The following is a 23,232-nucleotide window of genomic DNA, read 5'->3' on the forward strand; positions in this document are numbered from 1 at the left end:
TTGGACGACCACGCTCCCTCAATAAACTCGGATTTGGTACAATCGGAAGCCAATCTTGAACCTCATCAGGGTCTTTTTCATTACCTATGGGGGGGAACTCAAATTCATATACCTTACAAACTTCATATAGTAGGTATACGAGATCCACAAAATGGTTATAGTCTTGACGTATATGCGAGCAAGCTGTTATCACATGAGAGCATGGATACTTAAGAGCTTGAAAAAACCCGCAGTCGCACGTTCTGTTCCTTAGATTTACTCTTAACGACACGGCTTCAATCCCTTGAAGAGGTCGCGGCAACTCTGTGACACGAAACATTGCATGCCTTCTAGGGAAGCTTGATACAAACATTCCATTTGATGCATAAATTTTTTTCTGTAGATTTTCAACTAATCTAGGGTGATAGACATGACTGTCTTGCATCCAGGTTTGAGCTTGTCCCCCGAGCTTCTCAAAAAAGACCCCCAAATGGAAATATATAGTCTTTACCAAAGTCGCTACTGGTAAGTGACGTGCACCCTTTAAAGTTGAAATGATTGCCTCTTCCAAGTTGGTCGTCATGTGTCTATATCGATATCCACCATCATATGCGTTCGTCCACAATTCTTTATCGATAAGGCTGATATAATCGTATCCTTCCTCGTTCTTCGCCTGCAAATCTTGAAGCATTGATTCAAACGTTCAAGGAAGTAGTTCGTAACCTGATCAAAAAATGTATAACTTACTAACTTGCTTTCTTTGCAAAATTAAAACGATCGAAAGAAAACAAACTACATCAGTTTCAATTACCCATGCGTATAATTAATTGACACTCATCATTCTTCTTGTACCTTCCATGGTAGTTCGCAGCAATGTGTCGGAGACAATACCTATGTTGGACAAAGGGTGGTTGCCACATTAGACCCAAAAACTCTATTGCTGCTTTGATCCCAGCTCCGCGATTTGAAATGACACAGATGTTTTCCCTCGTGATAACACGTGCACGCAAATTTTGGAGGAAAAAACCCCAATAATATGTATCTTCTCATTCGACAAAAGAAAAAGCAACTGGAAGAATGTTGCAATTGCCATCTTGGACAACTGCCAATAATAAAACTTGCTTGTATTTTCCATACAAGAAAGTTTCGTCGATCTGGACCACATGCTTGCAGTATTTGACAGCATTAACGCACTGTGGGTAAGTCCAAAAAACCCGGTAGAATTAACATCGATCGCGGAGAACTCGATCATTATGGTATGTATAGGAGGTTTCAAAGTCCACAATTATCCCAGGATTCAACCTCCGCACCAGCCTAAACCAGCCTGGAAGTTCGTTGTAAGATGCATGTCATTCGCCATGAAGTTTGACAATGTCATTTTATTTTGTCAACCAAGCTTTTTTATAAGAGACAGTGTACCCATACTGTGATTGTATAGCTAAAATCAACACAACAATAACTATATGAGAGCTTGCTTTTACCATGGGCATGATGGCTTGGCATATCACTTCAGAGTCCAAGTTGGGATGATCTTGGTTGACCCTTCCAGCACAACATGTGTGAGGACCGTTAAATACTGTTAGTTCCCATCTGTTGTTTTTCCTCTTCCTCTTCGATACGCGAACCATTCAATTGCTTCTGTTTTCGCGTCAGCCACAGTAGCATACATATTTTTCAGTCGTGGAGCGGTCGACTCTAGACTGAACAGAATTACGGATATTGTAATTTTTTATAGCCATCATCGCTTCTTCCTTGCTTGAAAACTCCATGCCTAAAGATAACTCACCATTATTTATTGATGAGTAATATCCATAGTCACCGAGATGAGGGCATATCCACAAATTCTGGCCCATACATTGCATCATAATCAGCTTCATACATGTGTGCTGGAGGGTCAGTTTGTACCACATTTGTCGAAACTTCATCTACATCATCATCACCATCGGAGTTGAATTGTTGTGATTCTGGGTGAATGAATAGTCAAGTCTCAGCACCATCCGCACCAGGCTCACGAAGCGGTTCTTCTGGTGGAGATGATGTTTCCTTCATACTCTCCACATTTAGGTCGAAGAACCTACTACTTGCACGCCTTCCCCTTGAACTGGAAGGCATATCGACATTGAGATCAAAAAAGCTCGCAGTCGAATGCCTCCCCCTAAAGCTTGAAGCCATCGTGTCAAATGGAATCTGCACATATGGTTGATTCGATGACATCTCCATATTAAGGTCAAACGGATTTGCAGATGAATGTCTTCCCCTTGAACTGGACGCGATGTTGCCATACGGATTGTTCGTCGACCCACCTCGGTACATATTGTAAGAAGGTGCGGATGAATATCTCCCCATTATGGCATTAAAATAATTACACATTACTGTCGTCGGGCTGTCAACTTAATCAACTTGTTGAGCCAACCCATAGTGGGAGCTTAATGATTGACCCCGAACGACACGTACTTGAATAAAATTTACATACATCTCAATATCGGCGTCTGAATAATTACTTTGAGCTTCAACCATCATTTCAACATCATCATTGTTCAAAAGTTCGAACGTTGTATAAGTTAATGGCAACAATGATGTTGAAAATCTGTACTGCAACCACGACATTCTTATACTACTTCTAACATGAATCTTCCTCGAAATCTTCGTTATCAGTTCCTCAAGAGTTATGTTTCTCTTCAATGATATTTTAACATGCTCATTTGATACGAAAACAACGCTGGTTTTATCTTCTCGAATTTCACCATCATAATAAACAATAGCTGAAAGTCGCGCAATTCTTTGAGTTTAAAAGTGCTGCAATATTATATATGCAAAAAAAATAATTGAAACAATGCTGATTAAATAAATAATATATGAACGAAAATATAACAGAATAAAATTTTTACACATAAAAGTAAATAATTTAAATAATATAATTTTATATTATTACCTGTACCGTAAAACTATTTCGATGTATATTCCCGATTTCTAATTTTACAAACACAAAAATTAATTGACAACAATTAGTATAATATTTTTTTCAAATAATCATAATAAACAATACATATAATAATAAAATTTATCACAAAATTGCCTTATAACGAAAAATCGTACGAACTTCTGAATAAAATATGAGAAAATTGTTAGAATTATTGATTCGTTGTCGGAATTGTTGTATTAATTTTTAAGTTGAGAGGAGCGATGTGAGGAGATGTGAGGAACTTAACCCGGGGGAGAAGGGTATTTATAGTCGAGAAAAGTTGTAAAAATTATACAATGTGCAGTACCTGTCTCGCGCTATATATAATTATAAAGGTTAGGCACGACCCCTGACCCGCGTTGTACCCTACGTGGCGTAAGGCGCGCCACAGGGGCCGCGCTATACTCACGTGTATCCATGTCAGCATAAGGCGCGTCTCAGGGGGGGCCTTACCTCACGTGACGCCAAATCAGCATATAACGCGTTGCAGGAGCACACCTTACTGCAAAGGGTGTTAGATTAAAAAATATAATCTGATCGATATTAGATCGATAAATATATCGGTCCGGTGATTTTTTTTTTTTGAAAAAACGCCATAGCGATGAGTTTGCAGCTTTAAAAGAGGGCATCGCCAGCATGTCAAGTCCAGATAGTCCACAAGTATCGAGAAGGAAATCCAACAGCTTACTCTCTAGCCTTAAGCAAGCCGGTGGGTTTTCATTTGTTTCTTCAGATGCCGGGGATGCCTGCCAGAGTTTCACAATCATCTACTAGGCTCGGCTCGACTATTAAGGGTTATGGTGTAATCAATTTCTGCTTCCTTTCTTTCCCCAAAATATATGATAATAGAAAAAAAAAAGGAAAAATTTTATGAGAATGTTCTGCCGTTTTAGTTTACATATATATATATATATATATATATATATATATATATATATATGTATATATAATCAATTTTGAATATTAGAAAATTTAATAGTAAATATAAACGATCAATTGTTTTACAGATTTAAATATTAATGATTTAAACATTAATAGTATTCAATCCAGATTGATCGATTAATAAATTAAATATTAACGATTATATCAAAAGAAATTAAGAACAAATAAACAACATATAATGCTGCTGGTTGAACAAAGTAACAGATTTTTTGACGAAATTACGTCGTAATCAACCTCTAAGCGAGTTAATGTTCACTGTTGCGCCACCGTCGATTGAAGTTATTGTTTTACAGAAAGCATTGATGATTGTTGAATAAGTTCAGTGTCTGTTTAAACGGGGAAATAGGAGGTTATCAGGTTAATGCTTCTGGTGAAATTGTTTTCTATATTGATGATACACCAAATAATAGTACACATAAATTACATATGTATGTTAAGATTATTATTAATGTCAAAAAATGATACGAAAATTATTCACTGAAGTTAACAAATGATATCCATAATAAAAAAAAATCAAGTATAAAGCTTAATAGACTGAAATGTAAATTAACCAAAATTTTCACAAGTATAATACTAAAGACAAATATCCCAACTTTTTTTTGGTAAACTATATAAATGATCATCGAAATTTTATAGTGCTTGAATTTTGGTCACACAACTTTTAAAAATTGTAATACAATCACTAAAATTTAGTTCATTTCCAATGAGATCGTGACATTATCTCTCGCTAGTTTTATCTGACGTGGCACATTACCATTACTTCGAAAAGGATAAGAAAAATGAAAAAAAAAAACACACTCAAAATATTTTACGTGTAAAATCACGTAGTTAAGAGGAAAAGAAATTGCATGTCAAGAGGGGATGAAGAATATGTTTGATAAAATGTGTGAGATACATAATATATATGTTAAATATTTTGTAATGCAAAAGATAAACAAATGAAAGATTTGGCTTGGTGGTTAAGTGATGGGTTCCAGGCAATTGGCCCATGTTCAACTCCCCATAAAAGAAGCTTTGCATGGTTTAAATTTAAACGGTGTCGACACATGTCATCATTTTATTGGACAAAAATATTAAATATAAATATTAAGAATAATATTTTTATTTTTATTTAAAAAGTTACTGACGTGACATCACACGTATACATGTCACATCAACATTTAGTTTACGTGGATCTACCACGTCATCGTCTACTATGATATGGACATTCCACGACAGCATCTCCCTCCACATGTTCTTGCTGGGTCAACTTCAGGCGTTGACCGTCATTTGACTAACGGTTTTCATCCAACGAGGGTGTTTTTTTGACCCAAAATGAAACATGGGGAGGTCAAATGCTAAAAAAAATAATACGGGCAAAATTGCATATATGGTCAAACGTTAGGGGTATTTGTTTGTATTATGCCCTTTATTTCTGAAACGCCCATTGGTAATGGTGCGATTGTAGAGAATAGAATTAATAATGGAAGGTAACTGTCACGTCAAATAAAACTAACGGAGGTAACGTTAGAGATCTTACTGTAAATGAATTAAAAATTTAATGACTGTATTGCTAGTTTTAAAAGTTGGGTTACCAAAATATAAGCACCCTTAAAGTTTGGTAACCAAAATACAAGCACCCTTAAAGTTTGGTAACCATTTCTGTAGGTTACCCTTTTTTTAATTTCTGAAAAGACCATCAGTAATGCTGCGGCGCTAGACAATGAACACTGGGCTTACACTCTCACGTATAAGACCAAAGGAAGGGAAAGACAACTAAGACAAGTGATTCCGATGAACATTACATGAGTTAATATGTTATACAAGAAGTGTAATAATGTCAACCTAACTCTTTGAGAATTTCTAAACTTCTCGTCGGTAGGCGGACCAATGTGATCAAACACCTTTCCCTGGAAAGAAGCTTTGGTTGTTACTACTTTATACATTGTCTTTTTATTCCCTTCTAAGTTCTAATCAAATTTCAGCAAAAAAGCAAAAGCAAAACGCCTGTTATCTTACAGATTATAAACTTAATTTATTATCGAAGAATTTTAATTGAATTTTACAAACGGTACGGAATTCGTTGAGTGATCCTTAGCCGGGCCTGAGAAGCAGGCGAACGAACGGCGACGCCGTGCCAGCAAATACCACCCTTGTACGTCTCTTGAACGTGTACGGAAGCGGCTTGATCGCCAGGAATCGCGTAAGTAACCTTAAGGATGACGTCCCACGTCAGTGTGCCGACCAAGATGAAACCCACCACCGTGGTCGACACAATCAGCACGAACCATCGCATAAGTTCCGCCCACTCACCAAACCATATCCCTTTATCCTCGCTGTCACTGCCAAGTATACCATCGTCAAATTCCTGATCACCGCATCCGATATCGCCATATCCCCAACGATACCCTCTTATTCTCAGTAAATAAATAGTCAAAAGAGTTGGCTCTGGGGGCGCTGCTGATCAGAGAATAATACGAAAATAATCAGGTAGCAGATGGGGAGGATTTTTAACTAACAACTTTTAACTGAGGATACGGATAGCAGATGGAGGGAGAGGGAGAGGGAGATAGCGAGAGGGATTGAGTTAAAACTTGGTCAAGGTTCGACCCAAATTGATTTGATTTAAATTTGACCTTATATCTTAATAAGTTGAGATTAATAAAATTTAATTCTATTCGATATGTTATCAAACAACTTGTTAATTTTTATTTCTTTTATATGATTTATTAGTATTTATTTTAATTATTTCATTTAAAAATTACTAGTTACGAATAGATAATAAAAAAAGACAAATAGTTAATATGTTATTTTCCTAATAAATAACAAAAAAAACTAAATTATTACTGAATTTCCCCCTCATCTTTTTGCAAGAAGCAGCTCCACGGTGGCTTTGTCTCATTGTCTATCTCGTAATCATTCGATTCCGTCCGAATTAACTCCTCCTTCGTATTTGTAACCTCCATCGTCGTTGGTCCTTCAGCTAGGTGAGCCTTTGCTTTTTGGATCGTCTTTTTCCCAATACGGTACCCTCCCGTTTTTTGGTTCCCATTGGGTTTACCTTGTTTACAGGTCGACCCCATGGCAGCAAGAAAACGTGATCATGTGCTATACTCCGGCGATCTCTTTCCTAACTAGGCACGCAGCCCCAAAACCAACTCATAGTTGTAAACGCCCTTACCTCATTCTGTAATGACATTTCAACCAGCATAATATAATGGGGAACCTCCCATTAATTAATATTTTACTATACTAAAAAATCATATCTTATTTATTATTTTAATATATTTGTGGATTGTTGTTTTGGGTTTAGATTTTAAAATTGTTTCATATACTCTTTTAATATTTTTTTTTTGTTAAATTTATTAATTTATGTTTATATTAAACTTTTTATAGTTTTAGTAGATTTTGTCTATACTTAAGAAAATAAGGTAAAAATTTCAATGAGCTTAATGAGCAATGAACTTAACAAGTTTTTCCTAACGAACACGAATTGAGTAAAATTTTAACGAGCTTAAAAGGCAACGAATCGAGCCGAGCAACAAAAAATTTTAACGAACATACGTCGAGTACTATCCGCGACCGACTCGCTCGATAAGTACCCTAATGCAATCTACGCAAAGAAACAATTAATATAGTATATTTTAATCAAATTGCTTACATTTTAAAAATAACGCAAGAAAACTGTAATTTCATACGAGGGTGGTGGATATTTTTCACATCTGGCTGATACGTGAGCGAGTTGAACAACATAGTTAACAAGGAACAAATGCTTGTCATCAAATACACACAAATCATTAAAAAAATAACTAAAACACGAAACATACCACCTGATAATACTTTCAAAGAAATCCCTAGAATTTCAGTTTGAGACTATATACATGATGGGCTTACTGCTTCCTTGAATTAGACCCAAAAATAAAAAAAGAATAAAAAAAACCTGACAGTGAGAAGAAGTTGGCAGGTTCTCCATCTTTGTAAAACTTGAATGTTGTATTGATCATAAAATTGAGCAGCCAGCATATGACTTTTTCTTCTTACAATTCTTTTGAGGAGGCTGGAGCACTACCTTGATCGCTGAATCAAAGACTGACTTCACATTCTGCAGTCAAGCATTCACACAAAATCTCATAGGAAAGCTTCCTCGCAATTTTTAGGTTGAAAAAAGTTTAATTGTATTTAGAGAAAATTTTAACCTGTTGTGTTTTCGAACTACATTCGACGTATGCAGGGGCCTCTATCTGTTTCCTTAATTCCTCTCCCTCAAGAACACAAAGCAATGCAACACAAATATTCAAATAATTGAAACATATTCCACCAAAAAAGAATAACAATTAATAATGTTTAGATATGTACCTGAATTGTGGATATAGGCACTGCAGCCGGATGGTCTGCCAAGAATTGCTCATCGTCCCGAAGGTCTGCAGCAGCAAAGTGCAGAAACCATGGAACGTTAGTAATAAATTAAAGGATACTCTATTGATTTGAGAATGATTTCATTCACTTGGAGATTGAGATCGTAGATAAGAATCGCATTATCCCGAGATTAAGAATGATACCAAGCTTAGTTCCAACGAGTATTATCGGAACACCAGGCGCGTAATGCTTTAATTCAGGAATCCACTGAAATGAAAAGAAAGAAACACATGAATTGCGGGGACATGCAATACACATATACTGCACCGAATTTTTATTATTATTATTATCTCAAAAGAGAAGCCATTTGATGGTTCGACCTTCTTGGAGACATTTTCATAACTGGCCTTGCTGATGAGAGAGAATGCAAGAATAAAGACATCCGCCCCACGATAACTCAGCGGTCTTAATCTATTGTAATCCTCCTGACCTGTTTTCAAGGCGACGATTTCAGACCCAAAAGAAAGAAAGAAAACCAAATAAAAAGAAAGAAAGAAAGAAAACCAAATAACAGAAGAGGAATTTCAGAAGCTATTTTTCCAAATTACCGGCAGTATCCCATAATCCTATGTTGACCGTGTTGCCATCCACAACAACATTTGCACTGAAATTGTCGAAAACAGTTGGTACATAGTCCTGTTACCATAACAATGTAACCGATAAAGAAAATCAGTACCAGGTGCAAGCAGCACTAAACTGGTTTAAATTATAAAGGAATAAAGTTTCCATTAATTGCAAAGAGATCTGGATGCACTTGATCTGTCTGCATTGTATGGCATTAACAACAATCTTGACAGCTTTTATAAAAGAATAAAATTTCCTGAGGAAATTCAAAGCAGCAGAAATACAGAACAAAGCTAACTCAAACGTCAACATTTTTAAACATTTCTTATTCAATTATTCCAAAACAAAACACACACACACATACGAGAGCGGTCCCTATATAAGTTTAAACATTAGACAAATTAAGACTTGCCCCCAAATTTTAAGTTTAAATACTTGATAAGGCCGTGTATTTTTTAAGTTCAATAATCTGAACCCGCCTGGTGTTTCATAATGGTTCCTTCATTGTAGATGTGCAAATTCAGCTTGTCCTATGATTTCCATTAGTAATTTTTCTTAAAAAAACGGGAGATTAAAAGCGCTAACAAAACATGCGATCAAGCAACAAATATCCGAAAGGGCAGTAAAGAGGCTCACCGTAGGAAAAGTATTGCTGGTGTAAGATATCAGCAGGCAGGTCTTTCCGACGGCTCCATCGCCGACAGTTACACATTTTATGAATCTGGAGGCGCTCATATTCCCTCGCCGCCGTAGGAAAAAAAACACCAAAAGCTTGTTTTTTACTACTTTCTCGGGTATTATTATTATTCTACAAGATTCGAAATTCGTTTTCTGTTCCTCTCAGATTTGGTTGAGGCTGTTGTTAAGCAAAGAAGAATGAGGATCCATAGAGTTCATCATTTGTCTCCGCAAGGCAAACCCCAAGGAGCAGAGAGAGATTGGAGAGGAAAACACTAAAAATTGAAGAGAGAATGTCGAGAAAATGAGAGAAAGAAAAGGGGGAAGTGTGGCCAAATGAATGGAAAGAAGGGGGGACATTTCAGAATCAATCACAAATCACAATTGCGGTTTGAGCGTAAGCCTCTATTAACAACTCACTTGAATCACTTACAGCTTACTAATTATATCATCCTTCCTCCCTCTTTCTTATTTCATGAGTATCGTATATGATTGTTAAACTTTATTCTATTCAAAGTAACAAATTTTATTTATCTCTTCTTCCATATATAATAGTTAATTCAAAGTTTAAACTCATCTAAGTCTATTCATTATTTTTTTTGGCTGAGGGAGAAAATAAATACCTCAATTCATTTATTTATTTTGCCTGAAGGATAAAATAAATACCTTAATTATATATTAGTAAATTTTAAGTGTTTAACTTTTTTTCAAAGTAAATGTTTAACATCTATATTTTTAAAAATATATATTTAAAAAAAGCTTTAAAAATTATTTAAAAAAACATTTTTTTTTCTAAAATCCGAAAAAAAACCTTAATATCACTAATGCGAAGAACATGATGTGTGTAGCTAACCCCGCCATGACAATGATGGATCCGGAAATTTAATAATGGAGTTCAAATTTTAATATTCTTTTCTTACAAATAATGAGAATGCAAAAAAAAAATTCCTTAACATATTAAACTAACTTTAACCATTTTTCTAAAATAATGAGATGCACTTGTGGGACTTATCCGCCCCTGTGATGGCCGCTAGTCTACTTAACAGCCTCGGCTATGTTCCGTGGCAAGATGAGCACCAAAGAAGTTGATGAACAAATGATCAATGTTCAAATCAAGAATTCATCATACTTGGTGGAGTGGATTCCCAACAACGTGAAATCCAGTGTGTATGGTCTGAAGATGTCATCAACTTTCGTTGTCAATCCAAGAAGGGTGAGTACGAGGTACCAAGCATAGTGTAATTTATAATAAATAAACATATTTAACTACTTCATTATATTTAGACTCATACAAATAATCATCGGTTAAAAATACACAAACACTTGCTCCAGCCTCCAGGGAATGGGACTAATGCACATCGGTTAAAGATACAACTGCTAAGGTTCAGCTTAATAAACAAAAAAAAGTACATAGAAGAGCAACCTCCGTAGCCAAGAAGATAGATGGTCATCCTGTATCGGGAGACGAGGTTTTCAATCTGGGAACTTTGAACGTAGAAGTGAACAATTTCAGAGTTTCAGAAGGGGGTATAGCATCGTCCTTTTTCCTCTTTGTGCTTCTGCTTCCCTAAACGACCATAAGAATTCAACATTTGGTTAGACATAGGATCTTTCATATAACAACACAAGCAGCGGCATCCACACATGCTATTAACATCATAACAGAATAACTTCAGATTTCAGAATAAAAATTAACATATTGGCAAACGTATTACCCTTCAAGTTCTATTTGGAGAAATGTATGAAATCATGAACATCAACTTTCTTATTGGTGAACAAAAGTACCTTTTCATTGTTCTTTTGAATATCAGGAACACTAGGGATAGAGTCTTCTGTCCGGACAATAATGTTGCATCTATCCCTGCTTCCATTCTTACCTCTAAGAATGGAAGTTTTTCCACCTGCAGTGCATCGTTTTATTACAGGTGTATGAGAAGCAGTTGTGGACTTCCTTGACAATTCTACATCTCGAGGAATTTTAGAAGCCTCTCGGAATCTACTTGCATCAGCCTCCTTCTGAGACAATTCAGCTTTTAATCTCTCAATTATTTCATCCTTTTCAGCATTTGATGATCTCAGCTCCTCCATATGGGAAATAAGTGCCTCGATTCGCTTGTTAGCCTTTTCAAGTTCAGACTGCTTGCTGTTTAATTTATCCGTGTACCGACTTTCCAGAATATTAAACTGATTCCATGCAAACTTATTCTCTGCCATAAGTGCAGTGGCTTGAGAACTCTTCTCTGAAACAAGATTTTCGTATTGAAGCTTTAGCCTTCTTACATTGTCTTCCAATGTTTCCAAAGTAACAGACTTTGAACCACTACGCTTGCCTCCCGACATTCCTTTTTTGGTTTCGATGGGATCCCTTTGAGAAATATCCTGAAATAATGAAATTATAAAGAGATTAGAAGTTTGTACAATGCATTAAATTATGAAAAAGAGAAAAGTCATGGGAACATACTTTTGAACTTTTACCGAGGATGTTAAACCAGACTCTGAAATCAGTTAATTCAGCCTCCGTTTCCTCTGTAACAAGCCAATTGAGAAAATCTAAACATCAGACCACATCAAAGTTACTAAAAGAGAAACAATTTGTAATCAGTTCCCTCATCAAAGTATGAATTCAACCCAACATAAATTTCACAGCCACCACTCATTACAGTAATAACTTAAGCACAAGTTTGTTTCTTCCATAGTGAATTAACATTAATATATATAAAGAGGAAACTCTTCCGATTGCAACTCACAGCATACCTAATTTCATTTCGCAAAGAAAAGCTTCTCTGTGCTTCAATCCTACCATCATATCGGCTTTTGTAGCCTCAAGCACACGAGCCATCTCTTCCGATTGCAACTCACTTTTCATCTAAACATCCAGAAATATAACCAAAATCCCTCACATTACACCTCAAATTAGGTAAAACAAGATAATAACAAAATCACCATAAAAAACCCTAATTTCCCCCCCCCCCAAAAAAGCAACAAAACACAAAATTGAGAAGTGTTACCTGAGAAATGTGATCTTCATAAAGGCGAACATCAGATACCCACCGTTCATATTGCATCTTGATCCGATCTTCGATAATTTTTCGTTCTTTAGCCAGAGTTTCAAGCTGTAGTTGCTGGGTTTTGAGTATCTTAACTAAACCCTCAAATATTTGATCCCACTTCTGACGCTCTGATGAGTGTTGAGACCGTGTTTTTGCTCCCATTTGCGACTTTCTTGATAGCTGAGTTACAAGGATAAGAGGAAGAGGATGAGGTAAACGATTGAGAGATTTTTTTTTTTTTGGTTGGGTTCTGAAAGTGAGAATTTTGAATCGTTGCAGTTTGAAAAGGTAGTTCAACGGTCATACTTCGGCGTCTTATAAAGAGAAATTATAATGGTCATACTAACGTACACACATGACGTACAAATACCGTTTTACTTTTTGGGCAATCACTTGGTTCTTTAAAGGCTTGGGCTTCTATGGGCATAAAACTAATTTAAATAAAAAAACAGAGGAAAATGAAAAGGAAATTACTCGTAATTGAAATCAAAAGCCACTTAAAACATAGTTTCAACAGAATAAAAAACCATTTTTAATAACGTTATAATTTTTTATTTAATTATTATTTAATCAAAAAAATTGAATGAATATTTGAGTTTTATAATAATTTTTTTATAAATTTAAGGTGAATACAAAGTATTTGAATTTTTATAGTATTATATATAATAAGAGTGACATCTTAAATCAAGTTATTTTCAAATCGACCGATTTAAATTCAAAATTATTTATTAAAACAGATTTAATCTTATAGAGTAGAATGAAAAATTATCAGATTCAAATAAAATTAACATCTCTATTAACAATAATAACAATTAAATTCAATTCAATTAGTAAAAAAATATATAATCGTTATTTAATATTTCTATAAGAGATACTTTTAAGTTTCAAGGGCATTTATAATTACAATCATCATTTTATAAAGTTATAGGCACAATTATAATTACAATCACATTCGTAAGTTTAAGTCATTTTCATACAGATTCATGAATATGACAAGGCTTGAATAAAATTTATATCGACATTGACATGTAATATTTATATATAATAAGACTTAAACTTGATATAATTAAATTAATAATCAGAATATATTAGAATAAAAATTACATGGTAAAGTTTAAAGTCAGAATTGATATGTACATGTAATAAAGCTTGAAGTGGAGGGAGATGAAGATTCCAAGTGTATTAAATAATATTGTTTGGGTTAGTGAAAATAGGGCATTGAGGGATAGTAAAGCAATGGTACGGGAGGGCCCTGAAACTGAAACAGTAGAGGGGCAGGTCCTTTGATCCGTTGGGAATAGTTAAACACTCCCTGTCTGCAGTCGAAGCCCATATATTATGAGTATTGTCTGATCACATTCCAGTGAAGTGGACGCCAAGCAACGAAGCTCCCTTCCCTCCATTTTATATTTCTTTAATATCCTCCCCCAGAATAATCACTTCATCATAAGGATGGACGTTGTGATGATGAATAGGGCAGAAATCGACACCACCCCACCCTTCAACTCTGTTAAAGAAGTCGTTGCCTTGTTTGTTTTAGCCGGCCAAATTTATGCCCCCAAGCTCAGCCAACAGGTAACCCTCTTTCTCTTACATCTCGATAAACCCGTAACTGTTAGTTTACTGTGTTCATTTGCGACAGGTGAATGGTGAAGCTTCTGAGAAAGGTTCCTCCAGCCTTGTAACTGTTACGGCTGAACTGGAAGAGACGAAATATAACCTTGAAAAGGCTAGAGAAGAGAGTATGGTGATGGCGAATTGTCTGAGCTCTCTCAAAGAAGAGCTTGAAAGAAGAAAGAGAGAACTGGAGCTAATGAAAGAAGGAGATATCAAGAAACCAATGATGGAGTTTGAGATGGAAGATGTCAGGATCGTCCCAGGCTCGGCTAGATATGAGCTCCATGAAACAAAAACCTCTGATGAAGGAACTACTGAGTTTCAAAAGAATAGATACGTGGCATTTGCTAATCAACCTTCTTTAACTCGAGTTATCGGTCCACAAGGCGTGGAAAAACTCGATAGACACCCTTCACTAAGAAAGAATAAGAAGCCATTGATTGCTTTGATTGGAGGCTTATTTTCCAAGAAAAAAGGAACCCCAATAATTTCATAGATCCAACTTTTCTGAGATTTTACTTGTTCTTCCTTAGAGGTTTCATATTTCTTTTGTAACACATCTATGAAGGTACAAGAAGGGTGTGATGTTTTCATGAGTTATCTAATAAAGTTCACATATATTGCTTCATTTTCTTGGCAAATTTGGACTGATTATACCTCTTTTCTTAGATTATGTAACCCCAGACCGATGCGGATAACCTGATCCGATCTGGGTTGTCACATTAGGGCCACTGGAGCGACCCACAGTAAAAATAGCGGAAAATTTAAAACTTTTTATCAGAATATGTAAACTTATAAAATCATTTGTCACTATTTAAAAATAAAACAGATTTCCAGACTCATATATAAAACAAAATACAATTACATGCCCCCTAATCACATGTATCATTCTCTGAAATCAACGCCGGAAGAACTCCTATATTGATGACGATAGTTGCACTGGTACAATTCTTTTAACCTGCAATGTTGCGTAATAGAGTGAGCTTCAGAAAGCTCAGTAATACAGAAATATCATATGATGCTGATGAACGTGCAGATACAGATATATATTTATATATCCTTATTGTTTCTGAACATTTACAGACTTTTATGCTGAGCAGAGATCCTACTGATATTTCAGGTGGTAACGGACAATGAGCTTTCAGTTTAGAGAAATATTTCGGATGACTGAGTTCAGAAGATCAGAATAGGTTATCTAGTGTGTTCCAAAAAACCATGTAACTTTTCAGATCTTCTTAAAACATACATATATATACCCCCATCCGTCACGTACAAAATGTGTAGGTTCCCCAGAACCATACAACCCCGTCACGTCCAGTAAGGCCCTGAGCACACAGCCGATGAGCCGACAAGTAAGGCCCTGAACACAAAGCCGAGGAGCCTTCAGTTATTCTTCCTCCAATAATACCCCCAAATAAAACATGTTCCATCCGTAAACGAATATATAAAAAATCAAAGCATAATTCATGTCAAATATCATATTAAAATTCAGGTCCAATATCAGATCAAAATCCAAGTCAAGTATCAGATCAGAATCTATGTCAGATATCATATCAGAATTCAAGTCGAAAATCATATAAAATATTCATGTGAGTAGGGAACACACCAGAATTTACAGATATTATTCAAAGATATTGGATAATCTTAACAGGTAGAGGAACACAGATATTCAGTATACCGATAGAACATTGGAATTCAGAATCATTATTGGAAGAGTTCAATAACTGACGAAATCATCAGTTATTCAGAATATGACTTGAGCCAATAAGGAAGAAATGAAGATTCAGGACATTTACACTCTATGTCGATTAATCGGATTTTCTAACAACTCTAGATGAATAGTTCCTAGAACTAATGCTTGTCAACTGGTCAATTCATTATCCTTTCAGGGTATTTACTTTTTATTACCAAAAATTCTTATCCATAGATCATCTTCGGAATCATCGCTGAATAGATCTTAAAGAAACTAACAAATATACCAATGCTCTTAATTTTGTTTCCACGCTTCCACGACCACGATATCATGAAATGCTGTCGTGCTTGATTTGTAGTTCATGACCCATAAGAACATTACATCATGTATGTTCATTAACGTTTTCAGACTCATCCAAATCACTTATTTAATCCATAGTCATTGAGGTTACTTATTTCACTTAGCATTCAAGTCCATTTTAGATGCTTCGGGGTTTTCTAAGGTAATTCAGACGTTTTTGAATTTCGTATACATATTGTACTTCCGTTCAATTCAATTTGGTCTTCGTGGTTGATTTGTCTAACAAATATCAAATTCTTACTGTTGAATGCGATCTAGAGTTGAGCTGAGCTGAATACTTCCAAAATTATCATCGAGCCAAACTTGAGAATACAAACACGCATTCAAGTGACATCTATGTCGTTCAGGTATTGATATAACACTAGCATTGGTTGCTCGGCTTAATATGTGATATGTAACTTTTAAGAGCAGTACCACATCCATGTTTATTTGGATTCCTTAATTAATCCAAGACATTTACTTAGTATAGGCCATAAGGGTATTTTAGTCATTTTGGTGTTCAGTTTATTCCAATCATTACAGAGCTCAAAGATATCTAATCATTCATGAGCTTGGTGATATTCTTAAGTCATTTCCATTACAAGGGTATTTTGATCATTGTACAGATTCAGTGTAATTTAATCATTTCCTTCCGTCTGATCTTACTATTAAATTCAATCTTATCATTTATTTCAGTCTTTTCGAACAATTCTGACAACATAACAACCCCGACAAATTATTCTGCAGGTATTTACTCATAACTCGGATATTTCTGGGTCAAGTGCCTTCTCAGATTTTACAAACGGAATATCAGGAAATTTTTCTGCACTAAATCAGGATCTTAATAATCAAATCCGTACTTAATCGAGTTAAATATGAATCCTCTAAGTATTTTTTCATTCAGGGTTAACTCAGACTATTCTACCTCTTAAGGGCATTTCTGTAATTTCTTAACTAGATAATTTCGATATTAGCTCTTAACGAAAATAATTATAATTTAGAGATCCTATGATTAATTGCTTTCCCGAACATTCTCTGATCTTGAAATTATTCCTTAACAAACTTCTAGTATCTTGCACAAACCCTTTTTAGCGATAAAAACCAGTTATCCAAATTTTCTAAACAAAACTATCATTTCTTATGCACATCTATAATTATATCATATCAATATGTTCTTTCAGAGTTATTAACCAATTTTCAGGGATAATTTTTGAAATCCTACAACATAAGGGTATTTTCGTAATTTTACCCTACAGAAGTATTCTCATAATTTCTCATCCAAGTACCTTTAACATTTAACATTTGATGATATAAAATATAAGTTACAAATCCAGGGCTGATTTCTTTATCACCAATCACAAACTTGTAATTTAATTCTAACAATTCCTCAATCTTTTATAATAGTCATATGAGCCATATTCAGTTACCTACTTGCTACCGTATTTGTATCAAATGTAGATCTTCATTAATTACACATATGAGACCAAACATTTCCATTCATGCATTTACCAATACCAACATGTTTTATAAAGCATAAAGAGGTAGTAAAGTATTACCTCGATTTTCGTGTAATATTGATCGATCATAAAATTTCATTCGAACGCCCTCGATCTTGAAATCATCTTCCAATATTCATCGGATTCATACCAACAGAAATTATATAAAAAACGGAGCTTAATTACGATAAATAGATCGAATCGAGTGATAAATCAGTGAAAAACAGCTTACCGGGTTCGAATTTGGCGAAACGGACTTCAGATTCGGATTCAAGACGTCGAAAGCATAAAATATGACTTTTCAAAAATTTGAAATTTTCGGTCAAAATCAAAGTCAACGGGTTTGACTGAAAATTTCGAAGCCTTCGAGTCCGAATTTCGAAAAACGGACTGCGGAATCGGATTTGGAACGCCGAAAAATATCATGATAGGTATACTCGGTCAAAGTCAAAGGTCGTTTAATGCCTGGTCAAAGTTGTGGTCAACACCGGTCAACGGATCGGGTCGGGTCAACAGGTTGGGTAAACGGGTTATAACCGGTCAAAACAGGAGCAAAACCGGTCATTTTCTTCTTCCCCATGCGCAGTGGCGTCGCGTGAACAGTACCCTGATGTTGGAAAATTCCCGAAAAAATTCCTAAAAATTATTTTAAGCGATTTCGAGATACTTACAAAACTCGGTTCAAATTTTTGAACGGCGGAGAGCTCGATTTCAACGAATCGAAAACTTTGACCGCTTCACCTCCTCACGCGCCGCCGTCGACGGAGACCAAGGATGACATCGGCGGACTCGGAATGATGCAAGGAAAATGATGGTGCGGGAGGTGTCGTAAACAGATCATCAGATCGTCGTGAATCGACGAAAAACTAATTGAAATCGAGTTATTACCGACGATACTTCCGACTGAAATTAACAACGAACGACGACGATTCACGACGAAATGTTTGAAGGGTTTTGTTCCTCGCTCGACAACGGACACGATGGTGGTTTCGGCTCGTCGATCGGTCGGACGGTGAGTAGATCGGAGTTGAAAGTTGTTGACCGAGAGAGAAATTATGAGTATTTCTGCAGAAATACACGGGAAATGGAGTTTATGTTAACTTCTAAAGAAAAATGGTAAAATTATGAGTTTAGCAACTGAATTTCATGCACTTCTTAAAACGGTCTTCAACTTTAAAATCTTACAATTTAATACTCAATTTTCTTCCAAATTACCAATTAAATCCACCACTTTATAATTTCTTAAATTTAACCCCTAAATTGGGGTGTTACAGTTTCATTGAACTAAAATAAATTGGTTGGTTATATTTAACCGATTTGAAGTTCGAATCTGATGAAAATCAAATTAAAAAAACTGAAAAAACAGACAATATTTTTCACGTGAAGATATTCTCACTGTACAAACAGAGAACAAACATGCATGAATTTCAAGTTTTCCAATGTCTCTTTCTATGGTATAGATTCGTAACCCAAGAAGGAAGAGACTGGTCGGATTCTTTCAAAAAAGCTGCTTTGACAAAAATAAATTTCCAGCAAAAAAAGAGAATAAAACAAGACCGAAACATCAGATTTTTGGACTCAAACAAAAAGCAACTAAACCCAAACATCAGATTTTGGAGCCTCCAAAATCCCGTCTAGTGATGACTTATTGAAGAACTCAATGCAATCAGCGATGGCCTCAGTGTAATGGGAATGGGAAGAGTAATAAGAGCTGCATGAAAGCTTAGGTGGATCAAACCTGTCGCTGTTGTTTTGCTTGGGAGAAGCACTTGAGGACTTGCTGCAAGAAGATCCACCGGAAGGAAGAGAAGAAAACAAGAGACGCATAAGAAACTTGCGGAATCGATTAAAGAGCTTCATTGCAGGACGTTGTGAGGTGAGGCTTGTAGGGTTTTTTTGGTCTTTGTCGTAGGTTTTCACTCTGAGCCAACATTGTAAATTTGTAGTCTCTCTCTCTAAGGTTTTTGCTTTGCCTCTTTCCAGATGCCCTGGGGCTGTCATGTGTGTGATTCATTGTGAATATTAAAAAAAAGTTCCGAGGTTTTAAAAGAGGTGTGTTTATTCTATTTTGGAAGTCTCCAAGTGCACCGGCAAACACCAACCCAAATCATTTGTATTGTGCTCACATCACTTCTCGCTATATGTTGTTTGTTTATTCTAATTTCTTTTATATGTATGTAGGAAAATTTATGGTTATACTTCTTTTAGATTTTCTCTACGAGTAATATTTTCATTGTCATTTTTTCTCTCTATATCATCAAAGTGTCAATAATTCTTATCTATTGTGTGTATATATATATATAGGTGTTGAAACAAATCTGGTTAGATTGCTTCATCAACAAATGCCTTCTTCCGTAAGATTTAGATTAAGCCACTTTATGACATTTCCTTAATCAAGGGAGCAAGTGTTAACTTCCTCCGAGTTTCCTCAACAAGCAATACCTCTACTATCAATCTTTTGCCAATCAAGACCTTAGGAGGAACTCTTCCACTGATTAGAGCCTTCAGAGTTCCTAAAAACTTCAGAAATTTCATATCCTCCAACCAGTTGCAATCTCTTGACAATATCAATGGCAGATCTAGCATGATCAGTCAGAATCAAATCTACTATCTAATAGTCATATCTATTTGCTATGCATAGTTGAAGAAGGGATATTTTTTTTCTCTCTCCCACATGTTCTTTTTCAGCTTCTCACTATTTTTCTTCACCTCATTCCTCTTTATCTCATCTATAGAACAATCAATTATAACTCTCCGTTCAAATTAAAAATAAATAAATTATTTATAATCATCCCAACCTATTTTTTCTCATGAACAAGTTATGTATACAAGTGTATATGTGTGTCTTGGTTTGTTTACCATAAATGAATATAAGCAAATCCATGCATGAAAAGAATAAGAGGCAAAAGGAGGATTGTGAAGGTGAATGATGAGCAGTAACCCTCATTGTCCCATTAAAAAAACACACCTTAAAAGGGTCTTTAACCTAAGACTTGAACATTTGTGGGGTCACTGTGATTACTAACTTTTACTGTGTTGATCTCAAAATCCGTCACTAAAAATTTAAAGCTAAAGAAGGCATTTTTCCCGAAAAATCACCTATACCCTATATATTTTCCTGTCATGCACCATTCAGACTATTTTCCCGATCTAACACCCTTTGCAGTAAGGCGCGCCCCCTGCAGCGCGCTTTTTGCTGATCTGGCGCCACGTGGGGTAAGGCAGGCTCCCTGCAGCGCGCCTTATGCTGACATGGACACACGTGTCTAAAGCGCGGCCCCTACGGCGCACCTTACGCCACGTAGGGCTATAGCGTGGGGCAAAGGCCGCGCTTTTCAGTTATCACATGCTCAATTATCAGACATGCATAATGCAAGGCGCGGTGGAGGGACCGCGCCATGCATAATTTACCCGAACTTCTCGGCTTTAAAGCATCCTCTCTCGGCTATAAATAGCCCTCTCCCCGTAAACTCTCTCACAATTCCCTCTCAACCGAGAAATTAATACAACAATCCTTTCAACTAGTAAATAACACCCGGCAATCATCTTATATTTGATTCATAAGTTCTTTCAATCTTTCGTTTTAAGGTAATTTTGTTATAATATTTTTTTATTATACTTATTGTTTATTATGATTATTTGGAAAAAAATATTATACTAATTGTTTTCAATTAATTTCTGTGCCAGTTCAAGGGGAAAGCGGGAGCATACGTCGAAATATTTTTGCAGTACATGTAATAATATAAAATTATATTATTTAAATTATTTACGTTTATGTGTAAAAATTTTATTGTGTTATATTTTCGTTCATATATTATTTATTTAAGTAGGTTTGTTTCAGTTGTTTTTTGCAGATATAATATTGTCGCACTTTTAAACTCTAAGAATGACGCGACTTTCAGCTATTGTTTATTATGATGGAGAAATTCAAGAAGATGAAACCGATGTTGTTTTCGTATCAAATGAGCATGTTAAAATATCATTCAAGAGAAATATAACTCTTGAGGAGCTGATAACGAAGATTTCGAGGAAGGTTCATGTTGGAAGTAGTAGAAGAATGTCGTCGTTGCAGTACAGATTTCCAACATCATTGTTGCCATTAACTTATACAGCGTTCGAACTATCTAACAATGATGATGTTGAAATGATGGTTGATTCTCAAAGTAATTATTCAGACGCCGATATTGAAATGTATGCAAAGTTTGTTTAAGTGCGTGCTGTTTGGAGTCAGTCATTAAGCTCCCACTATGGGCTAGCTAAACAAGTTGATCAAGTTGACAGCCCGACTACAGTAATGTGTAATGATTTTAATGCCATAATGGGAAATCCGCACCATGGTGTCGTCACATCAACTTCAATGGGGAGATATTCATCCGTAACTCCTTACGATATGTACCGAGGTGGGTCCACGAACAATCCGTATGGCAACATCGCGTCCAGTTCAAGGGGAAGACATTCATCTGCAAATTTCATTGACCTTAATATGGAGATGCCATCGACGCAACAATCTGTGCAGTTTCCATTTGATACGATGATTTCAAGCTACAGGGGGAGGCATTCAACTGCAAGCTTTTTCAATCTCAATGTCGATATGCCTTCTAGTTTAAGGGAAAGACGTGCAAGTAGTAGGTTCTTCGACCTAAATGTGGAGAGCATGGAGGAACCATCATCTCCACCAGAAGAACCACTTCGTGAGCCTAGTGCGGATGGTGCTGAGACTGGACTATTCATTCACCCAGAATCACCGCAATTCAACTCCGATGATGATGTAGATGAAGTTCCCTCAAATGTGGCACAAGTTGACCCTCCAATACACATGTATGAAGCTGATTATGGTGCAATGTACAAGCCAGAATTTGCGGATATACCTCATCTCGGTAACTATGGATATTACTCATCAATAAATAATGGTGAGTTATCTTTAGGGTTTAGTTTTCAAGCAAAGAATAAGCGATGATGGCTATAAAAATTACAATATCTGTAATTCTGTTTAATTGAGAGTCGATTGGTCCACGACAGAAAAATATGTATGCTACTGTGCCTGACGTGAAAACGGATGCAATTGGATGGTTCGTGTATCGAAGAGGAAGAGGAAAAACAACATATAGGAACTAACAGTATACAACAGTCCTCACACATGTTGTGTTGGAGGGGTCAACCAAGATCATCCCAACTTGGACTCTGAAGTGATATGACAAGCCATCATGCCCATGGTAAAAGCAAGCTCTCATATAGATGTTGTTGTGTTGATTTCATATATACAATAGCAGTATGGGTACACTGTCTCCTATAAAAAAGCTTGGTTGGCAAAACAAAATGCCATCGTCAAACTTCATGGCGAATGGGATGCATCTTACAACGAACTTCTAGGCTGGTTTAGGCTGGTGCGGAAGTTGAATCATGGTATAATTGTGGACTTTGAAACCTCCTATGCATACCATAATGATCGAGTTCTTCGCGATCGATGTCAATTCTACCGAATTTTTTGGACTTACCCACAGTGTGATAATGTTGTCA

At 35.9% G+C, this 23,232-nt stretch overlaps 3 protein-coding genes across 5 annotated transcripts; 1 reads left to right on the plus strand and 2 right to left on the minus strand.

Annotated features, from left to right (window-relative positions):
* Nucleotides 1-7,619: 7,619 nt before the first annotated feature.
* LOC120157681 (rac-like GTP-binding protein 6) lies at nt 7,620-9,762 on the minus strand. Of its 3 annotated transcripts, XM_039168741.1 has the most exons (7): nt 9,479-9,647; nt 8,827-8,914; nt 8,599-8,708; nt 8,422-8,485; nt 8,219-8,283; nt 8,059-8,124; nt 7,620-7,964 (listed from the first exon to the last, which is right to left on the minus strand). In XM_039168741.1, exons 1-7 carry the CDS (start codon nt 9,575-9,577, stop codon nt 7,863-7,865), a joined length of 594 nt encoding a protein of 197 aa, XP_039024672.1. In that variant the 5' UTR covers nt 9,578-9,647; the 3' UTR covers nt 7,620-7,862. The 3 variants fall into 3 exon arrangements, with proteins under 3 accessions (XP_039024672.1, XP_039024673.1, XP_039024674.1); XM_039168742.1 differs by lacking the exon at nt 8,059-8,124 and having other exon boundaries at nt 9,479-9,762; XM_039168743.1 differs by lacking the exon at nt 7,620-7,964 and having other exon boundaries at nt 8,059-8,120; nt 9,479-9,761.
* A 1,069-nt stretch (nt 9,763-10,831) lies between these two features.
* LOC120157679 lies at nt 10,832-12,841 on the minus strand. Its single transcript, XM_039168740.1, has 5 exons — nt 12,529-12,841; nt 12,275-12,386; nt 11,982-12,046; nt 11,306-11,899; nt 10,832-11,087 (listed from the first exon to the last, which is right to left on the minus strand). Exons 1-5 carry the CDS (start codon nt 12,730-12,732, stop codon nt 10,968-10,970), a joined length of 1,095 nt encoding a protein of 364 aa, XP_039024671.1. The 5' UTR covers nt 12,733-12,841; the 3' UTR covers nt 10,832-10,967.
* A 1,163-nt stretch (nt 12,842-14,004) lies between these two features.
* On the plus strand, nt 14,005-14,683 carry LOC120157578 (WEB family protein At1g75720-like). Its single transcript, XM_039168671.1, has 2 exons — nt 14,005-14,145; nt 14,213-14,683. The coding sequence occupies exons 1-2, from the start codon at nt 14,023-14,025 to the stop codon at nt 14,681-14,683; spliced, it is 594 nt and encodes a 197-aa protein (XP_039024602.1). The 5' UTR covers nt 14,005-14,022.
* The last annotated feature ends 8,549 nt before the right edge of the window (nt 14,684-23,232 follow it).

Source organism: Hibiscus syriacus, unplaced genomic scaffold (genome assembly GCF_006381635.1).
Source record: "Hibiscus syriacus cultivar Baekdansim isolate YM2019G1 unplaced genomic scaffold, ASM638163v2 tig00111273_pilon, whole genome shotgun sequence".
Classification (NCBI taxonomy): domain Eukaryota; kingdom Viridiplantae; phylum Streptophyta; class Magnoliopsida; order Malvales; family Malvaceae; genus Hibiscus; species Hibiscus syriacus.